This window comes from Ambystoma mexicanum, chromosome 4p (assembly GCF_040938575.1).
Source record: "Ambystoma mexicanum isolate Mex_15411 chromosome 4p, UKY_AmexF1_1, whole genome shotgun sequence".
In the NCBI taxonomy this organism is placed as follows: domain Eukaryota; kingdom Metazoa; phylum Chordata; class Amphibia; order Caudata; family Ambystomatidae; genus Ambystoma; species Ambystoma mexicanum.
In genome coordinates this window covers 518,218,548-518,239,143 of record NC_090927.1, presented here as the reverse complement: position 1 = coordinate 518,239,143, position 20,596 = coordinate 518,218,548, and the positions used below count along the sequence as shown (strand labels likewise).

Here is a 20,596-nt window from a genome sequence, read left to right as displayed (position 1 = left end):
GTGTCAAATGCGGCTGAAAGGTTTAATAATATCAAGAGGCCAAATCCACCCTGGTCCCTGACCATAGTGAGGTCATCATGTACAGAAACGAGGATCGATTCATTTCCCATCAGGGGGCGCAATCCAGCTTGAAAAGGATCCAGCATCAAGGCATCCCCAAGGAAGTTCCTAAGTCAAGGCATACCTATAGCATGAAGGACCTTTATTAGGAATTTAAGAAGCAATATTGTGTGAAAATGTGCATGCAGTGCGGGGTCAAGGGTGGACTTCTTAAGAAGGGGAATGACTAACGTATGCTTCAGGGTGGTAGGAAAAACTCCTTGGGTTAAAGAGTAGTTTATGGCGAAAGTCATGACTGTAACTAGATCAGAACCAATTGCCTTAAGTGCATGCAAAAGGATCGGGTCCAATGAGGAACCAGATTTCAGCCGTGAAACTACTTCAACAAGACGAACATCCATAACCTGTTCAAAACAAGAAAATTACTTGTGCTGAAATGAAGAGAAGAAAGCAGAAGTCGAAGAAGGAAATGACTCAACTGAACTGGGGCCCAATATATTGGCTCTGATGTTGTGACTGCACAGGTCGAAATGAAGTGTAAATCCTATTCGAAGATGAAAGCTCTTTTACCACTGCGAATAATTCCCTAGATTCTTTTCCATTCTACTTGAATCCGGTTGGTGAAAAAACAGATTTGGCTCTTTAATAGCACTGTGATATTTGTGACGACTGATTTTAGAGCATCTTTATCATAAATGAATCGTCTGGTAGTAGAGTGTCTTGTTCTGCCTCTAAAGACTCGGTCTGTGTTAAATCCAGTTCAATATAATCTGCAAGCCTGCTTAGACCTCAATACTAGACCTCCATCACTTAATCCCCACATGCCACCAGTGCCATGCCTGGTGCTGTCCAAAATGATGCTGACTGTGAAATCCTCCATCCATTTAAACCTGTGTTGTTGCCAGCACCTTCCTTGCTGTTATGTCAACGTATCTCTGACTATGTAAAGTGCATCTACCACTACACAGTGATTGATACAATCTGTGTTAATTCACACAATGTTATCACATAGGTTCCTCGTTCTTCCTCTAGTGACTCGAGCTGAGCAAAATGCATTGGGGTTTGCAGATTCTTGGCTATCCAAAGGACAACAGTGTATACACTCTGGGGCAATGATTAATATGACCTAGCACACTCAATCAGGGCAGCTATCCCACCTTATCATTGTTCACTCTTACACTCCCCTGAAAAACGCCCTATAAGGCATTATTGATACACTGAGATTTAATTTTGGGTGGCTGATCTTGGACAGAAAATATGCAAGATGCCAATAACCACTGCTATCATAGAGCTGGCTGTACACTGCCTGTTGCTACTTCCCTAGACCCATCAGTCCACAGGTTCAATCTCCCATGTGTGAAATACATGCTTGGCATGGGCCACGTTGGTGAGGCCACAGCCCTGGTGGAAGCAGCAGTGGGCTACTCTCAGCATACCCTGCTGATGGGCTATTCCCCTCCATACTGTTAGGCATGCATACATGTAAACATGCTGGATATAGGGGTTCTGCCTGATGTTAGCTTCACCAAGAGGGGTCGTTGCTGAAACCATTGTCTGTGCTGATGGAGATAGTATTTGCCTCTGGCAGTCAGAGGTTACAAAGTCCAGGGCTAATACCAAATACTGTGAATCCTGCTATTTGATTCAGAATCTGACATTGTGATATTGTCCTGGTGGTAGGGCTTTATAGATTGTTTGATTATTTAATTGATTGAAAGCGCTTATATAGGGCACACTGCCACAAATAGATCTGCAGGTGCTGATATGAAACTGATTCTCAACCCTCAAACAATCAACTCTTCAGTTGTTTCCTATGGTCATTTGGATAGGGAAAGATCGTATTCCTGTAGTTTACTATTTGATCCTGAAGATGAATTTCAGGTCCTGCCCTATCAAGCGCAAGGCATGTTCTCGGATATATGGGTTGATTTTGAACTGTAGATCGGAGTAGACTTTCAGAAACCTTTTTCTGCCAACATACTATTTCGAAGACATTTTTTGTCCGCCGGACAGAGCCAATGGAGGAATTTCCTAAATCATGTTGATCTTCAGTTCAATCTCCACATTACCAAGACCATATTATCTTGAGCTATTTAGTTTAAGAGTGCAAATTTATATGAGCTCCACATAGGACTCTACAGCAGCAATGTGTATATACTGTAGCTACATCTACAATTCTTCTGTTATTTGGGGATGGTAAAGGCTTTGTTTCTGCTAATGGGAATCAGTGTAACTACAGCTTTTGCAGATGGCTGTAACTTGTTTGCCCAGAATGAAGATTGTGTCAGCATGCGAGGATGTTTCGTTTGCCAAATTATTCATAACATCCATCACAGGGAGATCATATTTTAAGACATTTTTGGTTGATCCAATTTGATTCAGCAAATATGTTTTGGGGGTTTAAGCCCAGATTATTCTAGGTCTTTTCCAAATTTCTGTAGAGTGTTTTATCCTCTGAATGTTGGTGTTTTCAAAACTTTGCTCTCCTGTTTAATTTATTCCAATTATTTGAGAGGCATCATGAACCGGGGGAGGGGTGCATTTAAACTACATCAATGCTTTGTGAAATGAAGCTAACTAACTAAACACAACAAAAAGGGCATTAAATGCATTCATGCATGTTGCCTTAAATTATGACAATTGCCGTTCAGTCACTCAATATTGTGACTTGCTCTAAAGCTGGTGAAGTAGTAGGAACCAGGGTGGGCTGGTTTGTTAAACATAATATTATAATTATTGAAATTTGATGGCACAGTTATCAACCAAGATGATAGGTATTGACTCATGCAATGTTAGATTTGTTTCTCTGAAGTGCATCAAGTCAAGGTTGCATTCATTAAAATGAATGCACCCAGGTATTGGGACACTAAAAAAGTGAGTACCGTATTTTACCATTTTGTCATTTGTTAGACATACTCACATACTGAAAACCTGTAGTAAAGTGATTTGGTGAATCTAAAGGTAGGAGTGTATGCTTCATTTCAGAAAAAAAGGTCAGAGCCTAGAAATTAGAGGAAATCCCAAATGAAGTTTTTAACATTGAGAATAGAATTTCTGTTAATCAATTTCAGGCCACTATCTTACCTCATTCTCAAATACACTTTCATCTCATTGCCATACAACTTCAGTTTCTGTTTTGTTTTATTTGTCAAATATATTTTACAAACTGCTCTTAAACAGTAATAATTTCTGAATTGTGAACGTCATCTATCTAATGCATAGGGTTTCACTATTCTCATGTGCAATTTATCCCATCTACAGGCTACAATATGCATGCAAAACATTGTATGCCTTTCTGTACATCACTGTTTTGTAAGGGATAATATATAAATCATACTATATAATAAAAGCCAGATTTATGTTTGTCTGAAGCCATCCAGCCCTCTATGCCTGCTATCACTGATAGAGGGAGTGTTTGCCTTATGCACACAACAGTACAATTTCAAGTTCATCTTCCAGGAGTACCAAATATGTATTTCAACAATGATAATGTACAATTAGCTGCAGAAAAGGCCCAAGACAGGAATACCACGTTAACAGTATACTTCAAGTTGCATACACTAAGAAATATACACATTTAAAAAGAAAAACATATAAACAGAAATTCATTTGATTAAGCACAATATTATGTAATGATTCTTCATAATATTTCTTTGTATGATCTCATGTCTACTTCGAATCATGCTGCACGCAGATTGTATTACTTTGACATCCCTCCAAATTATATATTTGAGTTCAAAAACCATAAGTGGAATCCAAGACAATGAGGAGCGGATACAATTGGCCTTATGTACCATGTTGAACTTTCAACAGATTCTGTGAGATGTTGAGGTTTCTACTCCTGAATGTAAAAGGAGGCAGATCCTTTACCCATTTTTTCTATTAACATAAATAACGTTAAAATGCACCACATGCTATATTGACACTCTGAAAATGTCTTTCTTTACGCACATTAGCCAGTATACACAGGCTTTTCCACTAGTATATACAACAGTGTTACATGAGCTGTTCACTCCCAATGCAAATCTAGAAGCTTGTTTGTAAAAAACCCAGATAATGATCAGAAATGAACAACTTAATGAGAATTTATGAGAGGTGCATTTGGCTAGTTGATATCAAAGGGCATAGTCTACAGTATTCTTTACAATAGCTTCAAATTGAAGAAGTTGCTAAATGAGAATTTAAGCTGCATAGCAGGGAAGGTTGATCTAGACTCAATGACTCTTACAGTTGCCTGAAAAATATTTCTTTTCTGGTGTAAATTCGATGGTGTTCAAATGTTTGCAGTTACCTCAGATAGTTTTATATAGAGGAAAGATGTACATTACATAACCTTTGCAATGGGGACAAAGTGATGACTTTTCCAGATCAGCAATTAGTGGTATTCCATTTAGAGCCTCCATTTGATGACTGGGCTTAAGACACACCAACACCATAAAAAAGCAGAGAAAACCTTCAGTATACCATCAGTTAGTATTGATTGGCAAAGAGTTTGGAATATTTCCTTACCTGCGATGTGTGAGGAAACTGCCACTGACATGTCCAGAGCCGTCACAGCCTGGGGTGGGACATGACATGCCTTCCGTCTTCCCAGCCTTCCATGAGAATTGAGAGCCATTCAGGTACCCATCTTTTTGTCTTTTGGCAGCTAGCGGACATCCGGATGCACTGCGATGAGAGGCATACTTCCCCGTCACATGTCCCTGTCCATCACAGCCAGGTACCGGACACCTGGAAAGCAGATCAGATGGGGCATATAGATATAACTGTTTTTGTTACCAAATTATTATAGCCATCACAGCAAAGTTAAACCAAACATTTTGATACAAAACCATAGATAATGTGTCCAAGCTCAAAGTTCACTTCATCAAAGTTCTAAAATAGGTAGGTTCAGTCCTTTAAAAGAATTATAAAAGAAAAGGTGGGATGCGACAACTGTTTTCATTGGTGTATATTTTTGACGTCATGATGTCTGACCCAACAGGCTGTAACGTAGGCACTGCATAGTGTGCTTTGTCAAACAGCCTGAGCAGTGGCCATGTTGCCCACTTGTCTTCATGAGATGATTATCTGGTGGTGAGTTGCCTCTAAGCATGTTACCTTCCCTTGTCCACCATATCTAAGTTGACACAAAGCAAACCTGTATCGAGCACAGCAAATGTCATGAGGTGAACAATCAGATGCACAGTACTTCTCTGAGAGCTGTCATGATTAGCCCTGAAAATAAATGAGGAAATAATACATGTTTTTTTAACCCAAAAATGTTTTTTAAACAATAAAAGCAATATAGTTTGGTACTAGATTAGGACTGGAGTGGAATTCAATTCAAAAGCCTCCCATTATCGTTTCACTTTAAATTGCCCCAAAAAATTATGACTTTTTTTCACTTCTGCACGCAACACTTTTCACATTCTTTTTTCATGCTTTAATTTTATCATCCTTTCGTTGATTGCATCTCGGTTTGTAATTGATTGCACATGTCGGATATGGAAGGACAATGGAAGAGCAATGCAATCTTTGGGATTTTTTCTAATATCTTATCCCTTTCAGAGTCACTGAAAAGCGTCACAATCCCTGCCCTGCGTGACATATTGGCTTACTGAGTATGAGTTGCATAAAGAGGTCTGGGAAACCCTCTACCGGTACGAACACGGCCCATTGACCTGTTCTTGGGTGTATGGCCCCCAGGAGGATCTAAACCACGCTTTAGCTCATTATGCTTTCCTCAGAAGAGAAATTTCCATACACATATCAGTCTTTGTCCCACCCACAGGAAGTCCAGCACCAAAATTGTAGGGAATTCTCCTCTGAACAAGAGTAGTAACAGCAACCCCAGACACGTGTTTTCGGCCTAGTCGGGCCTCATCAGTGAGGTGGAGCTGTGCCTCTCTAAGCACAGTGAGCAAGAGGCCCACGTCTGGATTGCCCATGTAATTTAGGGTGAGAACCCAAAATTTGCATTAAAATGTCTGGGAAACACTCTACCGGTATGAACACGGCCCTAAAGAGCTAAAGACTTTGTTGAGACTCTCCCGGGGGCCATCCACCCAAGAACAGGTCAATGGGCTGTGTTTGTGTGGGTAGAGGGACTCCCAGAACCCCGCTTGTTTTGCATGTTAAGTAGCTTTGGGTTTCATCTGAAATTGCCAGGGGAATCCAGACGTGGACCCCTTGCTCACAGTTCTTAGAGAGCACAGCTCCACCTCACTGATGAGGCCCAACTAGGCTGAAACACGTGTCTGGGGTTGCTGTTGGTACTCTTGTTCAGAGGAGAATTGCCTAGCATTTTGGTGTTGGACTACCCCTCGCAGGACAAAGACTAATATACAGGGATATTACTCCTTTGTGAAAGGGACAGTGAGCTTAAGACTTGGTTGAGACTCTCCCGGGGGCCATCCACCCAAGAACAGGGCAATGGCCTGTATTTGTATGGGTAGAGGGACTCCCAGAACCCCCCCTTGTTTTGCATATTAAGTAGCTTTGGGATTCACCCTAAGTTGCCAGGGGAATCCAGACATGGACCCCTTGCTCAGTGTTCTTAGAGAGGCACAGCCCCACCTCACTGATGCGGACCGACTACGCCGAACCACGTGTCTGGCATTGCCGTTGGTACTCTTGTTCAGAGGAGACTTGCCTAGCATTTTGGTGCTGGACTGCACCTGGCCAGGACAAAGACTGATATGCAGGGATAATTCTCCTCTGTGAAAGGGGCAGTGAGCTAAAGACTTGGTTGAGACTCTCCCGGGGGCCATCCACCCAAGAACAGGGCAATGGGCTGTGTTCGTGCAGGTAGAAGGACTCCCAGAAACCCCTTGTTTTGCATATTAAGTAGCTTTGGGTTTCACCCTAAATTGCCCTAATGACTCTATAGTCGCACACCAAGATAGATTGCCAAAGGGTTTAAATAATGCTTACTTAATATTGCTTGAACCAAGATTAAAAAATATATGTTTTATATTCTTTGTGAATATAAACATGCAAAATAAAATTTTGAAATGGAAGAATAGGGTAATACATGTTTTATTTAAAGTAGAAGATGGATTGTTACTAGGGTGTATTTTAAAAACAGTACAAAAATGTAGAGGTGATATCCTGAAGATTACATTCATTAGAAGAGAAAACAACATTATGCAAACTTCTACTTCTGTTTTATTGTATAGAACAGTAGATATTGTAATATGTACAAGTGCTCCCTATAGGTACTGGGTTACATACATGGTTCCATGTACATTATTTTGAGTGTTAGGGAGTGTAGAAGGTCATGACTGTTTACATATGAAACAAGTTAACAGTAGGATGTAGACACAAAAACAATAAAATACAATGTTTTTAAAACAAATAACATCTAACTACTAATAAGAGTTATAGGGAAGGATTTAGATATATTGTGCCTCATTATGAGTCCGGTGGTAGCCGTACCGGTAAAAACATCATTGCCCGGCGCCAGAAAATATTGCTCCCCATTCCCATTCTAGTCCCATTGTACTCAATGGGAATGGGGAGGTTGGATGCACCGGCACAATTCATGAATGGTGCCAATGCATCCGTCAAGGTCTGGGAGCGGGTGCCTTTCCGTCCGCCAGGTCAGACCTAGCGGGCAAAAAGACACATGCTTGCAGAACTCGTAGTTTGCCGGTCCAGAAACAACGGTACTCTCCCGGGGGCCATACACCCAAGAACAGGTCAATGGGCTGTGTTCGTATGGGTAGAGGGAGTCCCAGAACCCCCCTTGTTTTACTCAGTATAAGTTAACTCTGTCCCCCACTCCCTCAAGCCTTCAATCTCTCAGTCTTTTTTTCTGTGTTGTTTTTTTCAAATTCAAGGGAACCTCAGTATCATGGCACATTATACCAGTGTAGTCAAAGAATGCAATTGTCATAAAATCAACACACATGATCCTCACAGTATTATGTATGGGTTTGTCACGAAAATATCTACATTCAAGTAATTGTATCTGGTAAGATATGCATGGACTTTTATTATCTAATCTGATGCCATTTTGGTCATATGTCAGTGTTTGTTTTATTTGTTTGTTTTAATATTTGTAATGCACGCCAGACCAAAGGGTATCAGGGTGCAATAAGCATCAAGAAGGTTGTTCAGCTTTGGTTACATTGCTGTGCAGGTAAGACAGTTCATGCAGTAGGCTGAAGGTGAAGGCAGGTTAAACAAGAAGAGCAACAGGGCAAGCAATTTACACAATAAGCATAATATACACTGTATACACAGTATGTAAGGTAAATACAGAATTACATGAAGTGTGTGGTGGGGAGGTCAGAGGTTGTTTACCTTGATTCAGTTGATGAGGTTGGACCTAAAGCGGAGATAGGGTATATCTTCCCTCAAGGAACCATAGTGTCTGCTCACTATGGTTCATTGTTGATCTTCAGAATCTTCTTTGGGAAATTATTTTCATTTTGAGTTTCAGAAAGTAAGAGTCTCTCATATTCAGGTATCTTGCATAGTGCGGGAGAAAGTGCTGGCCAGGTGTCAGTGATTTTCTACAACTCTTGCATGATAGCCTGCACTTTCTACTTCTGTTTGGGTTCACCTTCATCGACTTGCAGTTTGAGGTCCCTCGGCTTGTACCTGGTGACTGTCTTTCTCGGGCGTATATTAAAGCTAGTCTGATGGCGTGTAGGTCAAATGCAAGGATGGTTCACCCATCCTGTTTGGTGCGCATCTACGTCTGCCCTTTCTAGAGCACTGCAGTTTCTTTACTCTGATCTCCTCATGATGAGGGGGAATGATGTGATAGAACCGATACATACTCATAAACTGCCATATTTCCCACACAGAACTCTATAATGTTTTGTGTGATTACTGTTATTGCTCATTGCATGCCTGGTGGTGCCCATTTCACTCAGATGGAGCCATGAATGCGTAATTGCAGAGGCAACATTTCCTTGCCATCCGACTGCAGACATTCTCCAAAGAGTTTGGGTTCACCCATGGTTTTGTTGTGTTATAGCTGAATGTTTTCTGCAGGTGGTTTCTCCCACTGTGGGGGATTTCTCTTACTGTCAGATCCCAAACTTCATTTGAGTATGCCAACATGGTCAAATAGTTATTGAAGATGTTTTATTAAGGTTTCAATGTGTCCAATGGTTACATAGTGGTATATAAGGCATGCACACTGGGGATGAAGTCCATGGAGGAGTAACCTAAAATGAATGCATAAAATTGTTGGGTGTCTTGACCCACGTTTGAATTATTATGCTACAACATTTGGTGCTGTGGGCTTAGAAAATCCAAGATGGCGGAAAAGCCCACATTTGCGCCAGAATCCAGGAAAACCACGCAGTTTTGCGCACATCAAAATGGTCGCCGGACCTGCCACTCACCAGTGCAAAGAAAGATGGTTCTGTTCAAAATTGGGTGTATGTTTTTATTAATGTCAAAAATTGCTAAGATCATGGGCCTGAAACCACCAAACAAAAATCCAACTCTGGTTGAGTGTTTTACTTTGCTCTACTGCAGATCCACATCAATGCCATGTCAAGCAAGGATCAAATACTATCAAGTAAAATCCTTTCTTTTTTAAATGTATTAATTCAAGACAGCTGTCAAAAATAGGTGCAGTACTGGCATTGGACACTAACCGGCGCTAGCGATCTAAACTCTGATAGGAGAACTGTATTTCAGGAGTTGCAAAAGGATACTGAGCTAGCTGGGATTTCAAAGGCCTGCTGATTAATGAAAATTCTAAACACCTGCTTTCCCAGAAGGCAGTCTGATTCAATTAACAGTTCAGAGACCGACACAACAGCCCAGGATATCACATTGCCCTGTTAATTGAGAGGGAGGAGTTTCCCCTGCAGCCTGCAGGACACAACACAATAGACCCTTTCAATTGAATAGAAATGCAGATTAGGGTGTAGCTGTCAACAGCTGCCATGCCAGGAAGGAGAGGCCTGTGATCTCTGACTCAACAAGTTCTGGGGCTGTGGGCCAGACTGGTATGTGAATTCAATTAAGGGCAAATGTATTTTTGATTAAATTGCTTATAAAATCTTGTATTAAGCTCACAGAAATGTATAATTTGGGGGTCCTTAATATGGAAAATGCCCTCACGATTTGAGACCAAACTCCACTTTGTGCGGTGTTCTGGGACCGAACCCCGCTATTTATTAATATTGCAGACACTGTGTTTAGTATAAAGACATAGTAATTTCCAGTAATATGCTCAGGGAAGGGGTGCAGGTCTGTGTAAATTTTGAGGAAAAACCAATATGGCGAAAGTCACTAAAAAGCACAAAATGTTGTCATTTCTTAACCCAAGCTCTTAAAAAGATCAGAGTTGGGCAAGAATGTACCTTAATTCATCTGCAATGTGTACATGTAATTTCAACAAACTGTGTATCTGGGAAATATGTGTTTTGGGTAAAATTGATTTTTCTAAGTAAAGGCAAAGGGACGTTTCTTCAATAGATTGTAAAATGATGACTCACTCTGACACACTATCCCTTCTCAAATCAGGTCACAGAGAATCCTTGAGCTATAAAATCATGAGAGGGTTGGGCATGCAGAATGAGCCGACCCACCCACTTTCAAAACACATAAAAAGAGACTGCTTTGGACAGGCAACACTCAGTTTCCATTTTCTTGCGAAGCACTCTGCCGGACCAGACAATATCCAGAAGGACCATCTCCAGAACTTAGAATCCAGATTTCAGAACTTTTTCAGCAGGCCTCAAAATCTTGCCAATTATTCAACAGCCGGGCAAGCTGTTTGATTCTGGCTAGAGCCTTGGGCTAGAACCATATCCAGACCCAGAAAGCAGAGCTGTATCCAGAACCGGTAGCAGACCCAGAAAGCAGTGCTGTTTCCAGAGAGACCAGAACCAGAGAGACCAGAACGCTGTGAAGTGCCGCTAGCAGACCCAGACCAGACCGCTGTGAGCAGAGCCAGTACCAGAAACCGCCCAAAGTCCAGTCCGAACCTGACCAGACCTTGACGGCCTATTTCAAATGTATAGTGTGAGTACTCAACTAGAACTGTGCAGAACCCATCTCTTAGTTTAAAATAATCTGATTCAAAACATTTGAACTGGTCCAGAACTGCATCATAGGAATCGTGTGTTCATTCTGTCATTTCAAAGCTGTAAAAGTGTCATTTTGTCATTCTGAAGTTTACTTTCATTTCGAGAATCTACCTTCACTAAATTGTCCGTATCTTTTGAATCATAGGTAGCATAATTTACTTCATTGCCACCACATTTAAAAGGATTTGCCTGCTCTAAAATCATACCTGTTTTCCTCTAAGCTCGCTGGGGGGAACTGGAACTTTGTATTGCATTTTGTTTGTATTGCTGAAAATTTTGTGCTCCCCTTCCATCTCCTTATATTGCATAGGGGGGGGAATTGCCACCAGGGGAAAAGGGAACATATTATCTCTTGTGAAACCCTATCAGTTTATTTATGTACTGCATTCTTTCCATCATTGTTTTTCCTTGAAACCATAAAAGCATTCTCAGTTACCTTTTCCTTCCTATACCAACTCCTAAGTAATTAAATAAGCGTACAATTGTAATATTATCCATTGTTGATCACTGTCATATTCTTAAGTGTGATATCAAATATTAATTTATTATAAAAGTGTGATATATATATATTGTTTAATTTTCCAATAAATCTTTTAAATTGCAAAACAAACCTACTTCTGGGCTCAGTGAGGTCAGGGGAATTCCAAGAGAGGGGCGTTATATAAGGGTTTATCATCCAGAGTATAACTTGCCATCAAAATATATAAATAAGGGCTTCCATTGGGCGTCCCAGATGAGGCACTGACTTAGTGGGATTGCTGAATTGAAGTCACTTAACAAAATCAAGGTGTAAACATTGTACACCTTAATTTCACATTACTCCTCATTGTAATGCATTTGTATGGCAGCTAGGGGGCATGGATCGTAATTTATTCTAGCATGACACTTTCGCACCAGCAAAAGCAGGTGGATTCTAGGGGAATACATTGTATATGCTGCCTTCCATGCTCTTACCCAATTTGCAGTGCGACATGCAAAAGGGAGTCAAAAGGCAATTTCACCACCATTTTACAACTCCCTTTGCACCCCGCAGTGCAAATGACGAACATTTTGTGGAGGGGACCAGTTTGCACAAAAGTGCAAATCTAGGTGGTCAATTTCGGGAATGTACCGGTAACTGGAAAATAAGTCCCCCTTTGCCCTTCCTGTTGACAACCTCCCAGGTGCACTTACGGTGAATCTGATGTATGCATAGGTTCCAGTACTCAAGCAAGTAAAAACACTAGGAGTATACCTCGATCTAACCTCACCATGTCCAAACATATGAGTACGCTCTCTTCCACCTCAGAATACACGTCTAAACTCATAGCTTCCAATAGACAATTTCTGACTCCCACTAACTGCCTCACCTTAGCCAGGGCCCTAGTATTGTCCAAGCTAGGTTATTGCAATGTCTTATTGCTAGGACTATCGAACAATAACCTCAACAAATGGCAACTGATTCAAAACAGGGCCTTAAGAGCAGCAGTTGGGATAAAAAAGTTTGAGTATATTACCAAGATAAGGAAGGAAGCCCACTGGCTTCCCATCAAAGCTAGAATCATCTTTAAAACTCTCTGCATCGCACACAAATGTCTTGCAAAAAAGCCCCTATCTACCTCAACAACGCCCTTCACAAAAAATAATAAACCAGAACTTTAAGATCCAACAACAACTTACTCTTAATGACCCCACGATACAAAAACACTACAGGGGGTGGTAGCAGCTTCCAGGTTTTAGCACCTAATCACTGGAACTCCCTCCCTATAATCATAAAAAAAGAGTCCTCCCTCCCAGGGTTTAAAAAACTGCTAGAAACTTGGCTATTCAACCAATATTAGAATTAAGTACACCTGTTTGCTAATGTAATTGTTTTGAGAGAACTGTATATTCTGCCTTTTGTAATAATGTCTTGTAACTGTACAAATGTACAAATGTATTACCAATTTGTCTTAGGCTGTCTATAACCACGTTTGTCTTAAGCTGTCTTTAACCACGCCGTGATACCCCAGGGTCTGGGCGTGTAACAAATGAATAAAATTAAAGAAAAAATAAAATAGGTTAGATTGCACTCGATTTCTTTTTTTCTTGTTTTTGAAGATCATGATTGTTTACCTGTCCACATGGACTTGTGGTGACTATGTTCTGCAGTAAGCCTTTCCGTGTCTTAGAGGTTTAGCTGCTTTGATACGCCTTCTTGATTGGCAGAGTAACAAGATGACTCAAACATAGCAGACTATTTTTTGTCTGCAGTAAGCATCATGTAGCAATAGCTGTGGTAGGAGATTTCATGGGCAGTGCTGGCAGAATATATGATATATGTTGTACAGCGTTAGGTTGCCTTGCCGTCCACTTCTATTTAAATAGGTTTGGCAGGAGTGTCATGTGTCAAAATGGGTCTTTCTTATTTTTTCGCTCTCCCTTTTTTACTCACCACACCAGACCTTTACATGCAAGGTGACAGTTACCTCTATGGGGTTAAAGAAGATTCAGGGGGGGATATGGGTTCGATTAAAGGCAGTGAAGATAGATAGAAGTCACTGGCACTGCACAGACGCTATTTTAGAACCTTTCAGGGGCCAGTCCAGTGAGCAGTCCAATGCCACAGAGAAAGCACTGTGATGGGTTGCAGCTGCCAAACCACTTAGCTGAATGTGCCAGGGGGTATTTGAAGTTGGTGGCATCAAAGCCCAAGTTAGAAAATTGATTGGTGCGCACAGGACAGATACAGGAAAGGTGAAAGACCAAAGGCGGCTTCTTTGCCTTTCTGCCTGGTCAGGTAATCTAATTGAAACTTAACATCCAGTTCACTGCAAGAATGCTTCTTGGCACCTGTTTTCTAGGTCATTGACTCAACATCCACACACAAGTGACATACCTAATGGGCTCTTGATCCTCTTTGTCTTCTTTGCTCTGCGCTATCCTGATTCCACTCTTTTTCGCCCGCGGACAACCTGAAAGACTATCAAAATGGCACACATTCAATGCAGGTCTGGATTGTAACTTTAGACAATTTCGCAAAAGGTGCTAGCCGTTGACAAACGGTCACATGGTCTTCATGCTTCAGCCCCAATCCAATGCACCATTAAAAAACCCACTCAGAATATATGTTTCACAGGGACCGATGCCCTCCGTCTTCCTACCGAGGCATCGCTCGTTACATTCCAATACCATGTGAAGCACTTCCAAATTGGTTCATTTCATTAAACAATGTATCGCGTGTCAATCTAAATAAGAAAGAACGAGCCTCACTGCAAAAGCAGGGTTCTAAAATGGCCATTGGCATTCAAACCTTCAGCAATCGCTCATGAATACCCTTTTGCTACTAGGACAGCACGCATTGCAACAGGAAGATGCCATCTTTCACCTTTCTGCGTCTTTGGGTTGCAGCTACATTCTCAGACTTACCTGTGGAGGGATCTTTGATACGTTTCCTGTGGCACGTGGAGCTATTACATTTGTCACCTCGTGATGTTTATTCAAGATTAGAACAATCAAACCTATCGCAAATCTCCACAGTTTGTAATTAAATGATTTGTGAACAAAGTCTTCTAATTTCTATTGAACCAATAAAAACAGATACACATCTTCTCTGCAATTATCCCAGTGTGGTTGGAAGGCCGTTTTTGTGGGATCTATCTTTCTTCCTTGGTTGAAAATTACGTTGTCAACTTAGTGTAGTATCTATATTCTACATGTTATCTTTAGAACGTAATGCTGTATTTAATGGGCCATATCGGGTACAATGGCCGGCTGGCAAGGTCAATAGGCCCTAACCTACCATTCAGCAAGGCGTAACAAACAGTGCTTAGCCACAAACACTACAACTAAGGTGGCCACCATGGACATGGAAAACGGGCAGTGCAGAGTGAGCACATCTTCCATTTCTATGGTGGCTATACGCTTTGATGCGGGAAGGATGACAGAAGAGGACTGGGAGCAGGGTCAAATAAATGGTGAGTTACATGGGCAGGTGGCGGGATGGGGAGGGTGGATGACATAGCAAGTTGTAGTGGGAAGGAGGCAAACAGTGAAGTCAAGTGAGTGGGGGCAACAGCAGGACCAGTCAGTAGACTGCTTAGGCCATTGCCATGTATAGTTTGCTAATGCCCACGGTCCAAGCAGTCTGATTGGCTTTCACCGCAATCCCTAGGTCTTAATCCTATGCTAGTCAATGGGATATTGTGCTCTTAATACAGGGGGGCCATTTTTATACCAATGGTATTTTCTATCTCATTTGTTGCTCTCAATAGCTATTCATTCCTAAAAGATTCTGTACGGGTGAAGGTAGTGAATGCCATCCCAGCACCCTGGGAAGTTTTGAAAAGCAAAAGATGAATTTCAAAATCAACATCTAGCAATTACCTCTCTAGTTCATGCACACAGTGCAGCACGCACCCAAATAATATGCATAATAGCAGCCGCTGTGGGGTGCCAGCCAAATAGTGTCCTGCAATGCTAGAGTGAATCCCCTGTTCTAATCCTGCATTTCAGGACAGCTGATTGCTTCTCACCCATGCACCAGTCTCCCAAGTCCTGTCACTGCTCTCCCCTGACAACCACCCACCCTCCTCTATGCATCCTTCTGCACCCACTCTCTCAACATACCTTCTTGGCCGGGCCGGTTGTAACTTCCAGCACACTCCTCCCTCTGCTGCACATTGTCATGGACAGCAAGAAGGTACGCAGTCCTAAGCCCATCTTGCGTGTCAACAATGTGCATCTTTAAATGACCTGCTCTCCCCTGATGAATGGGATCCCCACCGCAAGTGACCAGTCATCAAAGGGAACAATCATTTTCTTTAAACAAAAAAAGCTTTTAGCTCCCAAAGCAATTAACTGTTTTACCTTCAATGTGACATTAGCATTCTTGGCCAATCAGGGAGCTCGGGACATTGGCTCTAGGACCCGTTATAAGCATGTGTTCCGAGCTCCCCCAGTACTGCATGTCCCTCTGCCTGTGCCTCCCTTGCTCCCCTCCTCCCTAATGCCACCTTTAGTATCCGTGAGTAGGCAAAGGTGGGTGCTAAATTAACATATATAAAAAAGGAAAAACATACCTACCTTCATTTCTGTGATGATAGTTCTGTGGCAGGCAGTCTGCTTTCATTGTTGATTACTTCATGAAAACAGACTTCTGTCCCAGACCCAGCATAGCAGCACTGAAGCTAAGTATATTGTAGGAATCATACCCCAGTCGGGGGGCGTACATGGGCGGTAATGGCCTGTCAGCGCGAGCCTAGGCAGGCCATAACGAAACAAGGGCCTCAGCAAGGGCTGTGGGCCGTTACAGCCTCGACTTGAGTGTGATAGCTATGCGCACCCCATGGTTTGCCTGGGGTGCAAATAGTTAAATTTGTTTTTCTTAGGAGATGGGACCCGTGCAAAGATGCCCACTCCCATAGGGGAAAACTGTTTTTTTTCCATTCCTTGGCAGCAGCCGCAGGCGGGAGGAACGCTGGGACCGGAGCACAAAGTTTCGGTCCAGTACATAAGCAGTAGAGAGGGGTTGGGGAAAGGCTAGGTTGGTTTTTGGGGGTGTGGAGGGGTATGGTGACACTGGGAGGCAACAGGGAGAGGCTTCCTGTTACCTCCCCACAATGAAGATGGGGGTACCCGAGGAAGGGCCTCGGGTGACTGGAAAGAGCAGGCGGTACACTGTGTTCTCGCTGTTCCATCCACCTGATTGGCTGAGCGCCATTTTCCTTTTTAATATTTTTCTGTAGCCTTTAGCAACCACATGTGTTTACTCATGGGTGCTAACTGTGGCACTGGGGAGCAGGGAGAAGGAAGGGAGCAAAGGAGTGCTCATAGCAATATGGCCCATGGCAGCGGGACAACCAGGCAGTGACGGCACCACCGCCCAAATTAATGGGCCGAGCGAAGTGACCCACCCCAAGGTCACATTGCCTCATTATCAACCGCCTGTTTTACTGTTATGTTATGCACCTTCAAACAAATATTCACTTAAGTCCCTCTTTGTTTGAGCTGATATCCCACTTTGTTTTCCTCCTGTGCTGGACCGGTACAGGGATCAGCATTAGTGCACTATAACGGGCTCCTGCTCCCTCCACTGTGCAGTGTGGAATAGTGTTTATGTGTGGATATTTACCCCTTTTAAAGTGGTGACCTTACTTTAATGTGGTGCAAAAGCTTGGAGGTATTGTCCCTAGATGTTCAGGTCTCATTGCTCTTTAGAATGTGAACACCCAGGTTCAGAGATGGCAAGCCATACATGTGGAAAGTGTTGCTATGAATGTACTCTGCTTTACACATTTGGCGTAATGCTGATGACACCACATGAATGCATACCCACAATAAATATGTATGTAGTAATACCGAAAATTTGAAAATATGCAACTGCAGGCACCTTACACCATCCTCCGCCTTCTGAATGAGAGTGCATGATTCTACAATTTCTCAACCAGATTCTTTGATTTACTTTTGGAATGCCAACGTGTTGTTTATTTACTGGTAATAGTTTTTTCTAGCATGCCAAGAGTCTCTGCTACACTGCCACACTGAAGATTGCTCCCCGAGATGGGCTCTATGTTCCCTAACTGATCTCCAGAACTGATGGGGTGGTTCTTCCTTATTATTGAGGTGGAGCTATGAGTCTATCCTCTGTACAAACATTTTGCTTGGCAGGTACCACAAATGCTTAATTAATGAGAAATTGCATATTTTTATCACATTGCCTTGAGAAGACTAAGAGGAGATCCGAGGATTTGTGTGTTGTGTTTATTCATTTTATTTTATTATTTGTATATAATATGCTGCCAATGATCTTTGTCTGAATGCCAGCAAGACAGAGATCCTCCTCATTGGTACACCTTCACCATCCTTTCCCCTCACTCTCTGGCCCGCCTCCCTTGGCCATCCACCTACTCCCACCTGCAAGGCTAACAACCTCAGGGTCATCTTTGACTCCACCCTTTCCTTCTCCGCCCACATCTCTGAGGTCTCTAAAAAGTCAAATGTCCTACTGCACCTCCTCAGAGGTACTCTGCCTTTCCTCTCCTTCCCCCAGAAGCTCAGGGTATCCCAAGCTCTGTTTCTCTCTAACTTGGACTATTGTAACAGCCTCTTTCTAAATCTACTTGCCTCTACTCTCCGCCCTCTGCAACTAATCCAGAACAGGACTGCGAGACTTGTCCTTGGCCTCAAGCCCTGGGATCATATCTCTCCAGCTCTGAAATCTCTCCATTGGCTCCCAGTGGATGCAAGGATTAAATCCAAAACCCTCTGCATTGTCCACAAGGATTTCTAGGGCCTGGGTCCAAAATACCTTTAGCTATCCCTCTGCAAATACCTCCCCTCTCGAGTTCTTTGCTCCTCTACCTCCAACTCCCTCAGGGCCAGTCGTTTTTCAAAGAAACACGCTGGGGGTAGATCTCTGTCTTCGGCTGGGGCCTCCCTCTGGAACTGCATCCCTGCCACTCTAAAACATGACGAGAACCATCTCCGGTTCCGGAGGCACCTCAAGACCCTCCTCTTTTCTTCTGCCTTCGCTTCACCTCTTCCCTGCTGATCTGTTCTCTTTTGGCACCGTGCACCTGGCCACCCTCTGTCCTCCGGGCCCAGGAACCTGCTCACCCTGCCGCACTGCCTCCGGGCCACCCCTTGCACTGGGTTTTGTATCTGTACCCATACAGCCCCCCCTTTTTCTTCCTGCACTTATCAGGCCTACACTGTCTGCTGCCTTAAACCTAGCACTTTCAAATTGCTGGCTGCACTACCACTTTTTGATGCCTTTATTATTTATTTATAGTTATTTATCTGTTTCTCCTCTGCTTCGCACTTTCCACTTCTCCCCCCTTCCATGCACTTTTCCCCTCCCCCTCTCCCATGCAGTTGCACGTTCTCAATTTCACTGGGCCTAGTAAGATCCCTGTTTTGTTCTCCCCTGTTCCCCTCCCTTTCCTTGTCGCGCTCTGAAACACTTGTGTACGTGTGCAAATAAAATATCAATATCAATATCAATTAGAAAATATTTCAAAGCGCTCACCAAGGAACCAAGGACAGAGATATATGGGTGATATACAGAGGTAATACAAAGTTTTCAAGTGGCACAGTAGCAATGAAAGTGGACAGTTAAGTGGTGAGTGCTTACGGGGTACTCCCTTCGAGGGTAGTTGGTGAACATAGGAATAGAAGGCGTTGTGCATAATACAATCATGGTACAGAGAGAGTACATTCCTGATATACAAATAAAGTCAAGTTAAAGAGAACTAAACAGTAACAAAACAAGTTCTATAGTTAGAGGTTAGTCTCTGAGAGTGACATAGGTAAACTATGGTATGGAAGAACTTCCTGGATGCAGTAGGTCAGGGGAAAGATAGAATCATGCAGTATGAAGTTTGCTCTGAGAAGGCGTTGGCCAGAAGCCACCTGCTTAGGCTTTTGTTTATTTTCGTGGTTGTTTCTTCCCAATTTGAGGTCTTTTGGGGCGTTATTCCAGAGGGTAGGGCACTGGTGGCAAACACACTGCCTCCTGCATGATGCTTTTTGAACCCAATTAGATGAGTTGTCTGTAGCTAGTGCATCTGATAGATCTGCTTGTGTGATTGGGCTGCAGGCAGCTGAAGAGGTACTTTGGGACTTCGAAGTGTAAAGTTTTATGGATTGGGCACATTGAGCTGATGGCAATTTTGGATTCAATGGGGAGTTAAACAGAGTCCCGCCTAGCATCTTTCTGGCTGTTAAGTTTTGAATGAGTTGGAGTTGTCAGCTGAATAACTTGTCAAGACCTGGCTGTATGCTGCTATAGTAGTTGAGATTGCAGTGAACTAGTGATCCCATCAAGTTGATTTTGAGGGCCATCTCAAGGAGTTGTGTGATCTTTATTATCATTTAGAGTTGGAAATGTGATTTCCAAGCAACTACATTTATGTGGAGGTAGATAGAGGTTGTTTAGCACACTGAATTGTGTGCAGCAGTTAGACAGTGTATGGCTAGCTGTGTGATCAGGTTAATCAGTTTTTAAGTTGAAGGTGATTTGCGATTCATTAGAGTAAAGTTAACATTAATCAGAGAAGGATTGTATTAGTATGCCGCAGGGCTTGTTGTATAAATTAAAAAGACATTGAGAGACAGTGAAGCCTTGGGGTGTTCTCCTATTTGTAACATGAGCTGTGGGATTTGAAGGATGACCAGGCTGCCTTTCTGCAGCCTTTAGAAGCAGTTTCTACTATCTGGGGTTTTCTGCACTTTGATTCATATACACTGTGAGCATTCGTTGAGTCAATTTATGGCACTAGAAATCACTTTGGGCATTGCCTGAAATCAGCTCTTTTCTCACCAACAGAGCAGCAGACCTTCTTCTAAGTTGAAAGTGTACAGAGGCCCCTTCCACCAATCAGCCAACGTTCACTTGTATCGTTGTTTTCCCTTGGTTACTAGTATTGCCCGAAAGACTCATCTGAAAGAATTGTCAAACGTTTGTACTACTTCAATATAATTTAATGGGTCCTATATTTCAATTCTAGAGGACAGGTATTATCATTTATATT

At 42.5% G+C, this 20,596-nt stretch overlaps 1 protein-coding gene across 17 annotated transcripts in view; it reads right to left on the bottom strand.

Moving 5' to 3' along the window:
* The window catches only part of MYT1L (myelin transcription factor 1 like), a 1,655,431-nt gene that overhangs the window by 44,806 nt on the left and 1,590,029 nt on the right, over positions 1 to 20,596 (bottom strand). For all 17 annotated transcript variants that reach the window (XR_011260403.1, XM_069606035.1, XM_069606050.1 and 14 more), the window contains 2 exons: positions 13,963 to 14,046; positions 4,570 to 4,791 (listed from right to left, as the gene is read on the bottom strand). Coding sequence is in view for 16 of the 17 variants with exons in the window: in XM_069606035.1 (XP_069462136.1) it covers positions 4,570 to 4,791; positions 13,963 to 14,046 (306 nt within the window). In the remaining variant the exon portion in view is untranslated. The remainder of the gene's footprint in view (positions 1 to 4,569; positions 4,792 to 13,962; positions 14,047 to 20,596) is intronic.